The sequence below is a fragment of the Camellia sinensis genome, chromosome 14 (genome assembly GCF_055761805.1).
Source record: "Camellia sinensis isolate YWXY chromosome 14, ASM5576180v1, whole genome shotgun sequence".
In the NCBI taxonomy this organism is placed as follows: Eukaryota; Viridiplantae; Streptophyta; class Magnoliopsida; order Ericales; family Theaceae; genus Camellia; species Camellia sinensis.
In genome coordinates, this window is record NC_138974.1 from 136,456,254 (window position 1) to 136,460,071 (window position 3,818).

The following is a 3,818-nucleotide window of genomic DNA, read 5'->3' on the forward strand; positions in this document are numbered from 1 at the left end:
TTTTTTGGTTTTCTTGTTTTTTTGTTTTTAGTGAATATTTTTAAAATTTTAAATATTTTTTTTAAACTTTTTTAGATGTACTTTACTTAGATGTATTTAAAAAGTAAAAAATTTGTGAAAAAATATTTTAAAAAATTAATAAATACATAAAAATACAAATAATGTACAGAATTTTCATATATTTTTTTTGTATTTTTGGTATTTAGTGAATTTTTAAAAGGTTTTTTCACAAATTTTTTACTTTTTAGGTATATTTATGTTAGATATGTCTAAAAATTAAAAAAAAAAATTGCTTAAAATATTAAAAAGATTCAGTAAAAATAAAATAAAAAAACCGAAAAACAAGAAAGTAGAATTTTCTGAAAAGTATTTTTGAAAAACTCTAACCAAGCAAATTTTTTTATTTTATTTTTATAATAAACAACAATGAGATAGTACTAAACTTAAATATTAAGAGTCCATTTAGATAAATATGAATTTTAAATTATAGGATTTGAGATTAAATTGTATATAAATATTGGGGAGTAATTATTTATAGGTAGATTGGAAAATTAATAAAGAAGATAAGTTGAGATAGAAATAATATATTTTAGTAGAGAAATTCTGTAAAACACACCATAAAAACAAATGTCTATCATATGTCGTAATTATAATCTTCGTGGTCTTTAGTTATGACACATTATAGCGTTAGATATAATTTAGTTATAACTTTTTGTGGTTGTTATTTTGGCTATTATTATATATCAAGTAATAGTTAGTTATGACTCATTTTGATATTAGTTATGACCTATTGTAATTTTTTATTTTTTTTATAATTGAAGATGTGTTACTTGATTATAATTTATATAGTGGTCATTTTAGTAATGAATGGAAAAAAACATATGGAGGACAAACTCCACATGTCAAATGTACGTAACAATTCAATAAATTTCATATATCTTCATTGAGGTTAATTATGTTTGCATGTCAATAATTATAGACATTACCATTATATTGAAATTTTTATAAATAATAGCATAACTTATCATAGTTTCTTTACTTTCAATCAAAATAACCATTATTGTTTTTATAATTTTTTTATTTAAAATATTTTCTTTATGTTTGAAAAAAAAAAATTTTTTCTAAAAACCCAGGGGGGCACGTGACCCCCTGGCCTTGAGTGCCTCCGCCCCTGTATATAGTCATCTTCTTGGAGTTTTTGGAGGGTTTTAAAAATGTCAACAGTGTCTCGTAAGTATCCATATATAACATAATTTAAAGTTCAATTCGAACACAAGAGAAAGAGATCATCATGGACTTTTGGTATCCCAGTCAATCAGAATTGTATAACATTAAGTCAGTCATATTTTGTCTTTTAATTACATAGAAAATGGTATTCATTACGTTTGAAGTAGTCGGTACCAAATGTTTTGTAGACTAGTGTTGTGAAATTAGTGAATAATTTTTCCTGCATGGAAACAATCGTGGAGGCAGGTGGCACTTAGTTAGTTGAAAGTTGGGGGTGCAATAATAAGGGCACCGTCATGGAGTATCAAAGGTCAAGGTGGGTTGAAATTTTTTTGTCGATTGGCAATTGGGGAGAGAGACACAAAGATGATGTTTCAACTGCATGCATTTATTACCTGATCTTCAAGTTCCCTATAAATACCATATGGCAGTGGTTGAATGAAGAACAAGAAGCTTTTTGCTAGTCTTTTATTGGTTCCTTTCTTTCTGTTTCGAGTGAAAGATGGGGAAGTTTTCAAAGAATGTTGGAGTAGTGTTTGCTTTAACTGTGTTGGTGGCTTTGCTGGTGGTGGGTACAAGTGAAGGACGACGACTTGAGGAAGAGATCATTGGTCGTGATGGTCTAGGTAGTGGCATTGGAGGTGGTGGAGGTGCAGGTGGAGGATTTGGCAAGGGTGGTGGAGTCGGAGGAGGTGGTGGTGTTGGTGGTGGCTTTGGAGGCGGCAAGGGTGGTGGTGTAGGCGGAGGTGCTGGAGGTGGAAAGGGTGGTGGCTTTGGCGGTGGTCAAGGTGGAGGTGGTGGCGTAGGTGGAGGTGCTGGAGGTGGAAAGGGTGGCGGCTTTGGCGGCGGTTCAGGGGGTGGTGCAGGTGGAGGTGGCGGTATTGGGGGTGGTGCAGGCGGAGGTGTTGGAGGTGGAAAGGGAGGTGGCATTGGCGGAGGTGTTGGAGGTGGTGCAGGTGGAGGTGGCGGTATTGGCGGTGGTGCAGGAGGTGGAAAGGGTGGAGGTGGCGGCATTGGGGGTGGTGAAGGAGGCGGTGTAGGCGGAGGTGTTGGAGGTGGAAATGGTGGTGGTGGCGGTATTGGGGGTGGTGAAGGAGGCGGTGTAGGGGGAGGTGTTGGAGGTGGAAAGGGTGGTGGTGCAGGAGGTGGTGTAGGAGGAGGTGTTGGAGGTGGAAAGGGTGGAGGTGGCGGTATTGGGGGTGGTGAAGGAGGCGGTGTAGGTGGAGGTATTGGAGGTGGAAAGGGTGGTGGTGCAGGTGGAGGTGGTGGTATTGGGGGTGGTGTAGGCGGAGGTATTGGAGGTGGAAACGGTGGTGGTGTAGGTGGGGGTGGCGGTATTGGGGGTGGTGAAGGAGGCGGTGTAGGCGGAGGTGCTGGAGGTGGAAAGGGTGGTGGCTTTGGCGGTGGTGTAGGTGGAGGTGTAGGCGGAGGTGCTGGAGGTGGACATGGAGGTGGCTTTGGTAGTGGTGCAGGTGGAGGTGGCGGTGTAGGTGGAGGTGTTGGAGGGGGACAAGGCGGTGGCTTTGGCGGTGGGCAAGGTGGAGGTATAGGTGGAGGCGGAGGTGCAGGTGGTGGTATTGGAGGGGGTGGCGGTGGTGGGGGCTTTTAAATCAAGTAGTGAAACCAACGAGGGCCATGTGTAAGACGAAGAGGAACGTGCATGGCTATCATTGGTATCAATTAATGTTGTAACCGTACGTACCCAAGTCAACAAATACCTAATAATGCAATAAAGTTCGTATTTTGAGCTATATGTCCCTATGACTGTAATAGTTGTGATCATTGGTAGCACATGTTTTCTGTGTTTCTATTTCCTTTTCAAATATATATTTTTTTGTTTATTATTATTTGTTTTTTCGGAGATCGATTACAACAAACAATATTCGAACCATATTTACATGCAACTCTTAGTTACGTGGACATTGGGCAATTAATTTTCTAGTTTGCTTTTTTGCGCTTCGAAAACAAAGTAGAAGAACTAAGACCAATAAAGCACAAAAGCAAAAACTACAAGCATGCATGCACTCAGAAATCATCACCTACAGGCTACAGCATTGATGGAATTGATCACTGTGCGAGAGAGAGAGAGTCATCCTCAAACACAACCGAAGAAAAGCCTACATCTTTTGCCATAATGGAAGACCGAAGAGCATCCAAAACCTCCACATGATCGACATCGGAAAAAAGCGAAATTGCTCTATGCAAGAAGCCATAACACAACCCTAAAATCCCGCACAACAATCCCCAATGCAGCCCGACCATCATTCACATTCACAATAGCTCCATCAAAATTGATTTTAACAGATCCGATTCCCGGTGCCTTCCATGTTTGGGCTTGATTGGTAATAGGAACAACCCCTTCATTGACACTAGAGAATTCAGAGAGGAAATTTACAGCATATAAACCTACCTCATCCGGGGGTTTGCAGTTCCCTTCAAACAGATTAATTTTCTAGGTTTGAACATGCTAAATTCTTCACATGTAGGGACACTAAATTTTCTACCAAACAAATGACCAAATGTCTCACATGGGTGTGGGGTCCGCAATTTTGTGGGCCCCACACCCATGTGAGACATTTGGTTATTTATTT

General features: G+C 39.4%; 1 protein-coding gene across 2 annotated transcripts; it reads left to right on the forward strand.

Moving 5' to 3' along the window:
- The first annotated feature begins 1,647 nt into the window (after positions 1 to 1,647).
- LOC114315420 (uncharacterized) lies at positions 1,648 to 2,978 on the forward strand. Of its 2 annotated transcripts, XM_028262031.2 has the most exons (2): positions 1,648 to 2,492; positions 2,583 to 2,978. In XM_028262031.2, the coding sequence occupies exons 1-2, from the start codon at positions 1,730 to 1,732 to the stop codon at positions 2,834 to 2,836; spliced, it is 1,017 nt and encodes a 338-aa protein (XP_028117832.2). In that variant the 5' UTR covers positions 1,648 to 1,729; the 3' UTR covers positions 2,837 to 2,978. The 2 variants fall into 2 exon arrangements, with proteins under 2 accessions (XP_028117832.2, XP_082760437.1); XM_082904311.1 differs by having other exon boundaries at positions 1,648 to 2,978.
- Positions 2,979 to 3,818: the final 840 nt, after the last annotated feature.

What these genes read in the sequence shown, in the direction of transcription:
- LOC114315420 (XM_082904311.1), top strand. Translation starts at nt 1,730, where the DNA reads ATGGGGAAGTTTTCAAAGAATGTTGGAGTAGTGTTTGCTTTAACTGTG.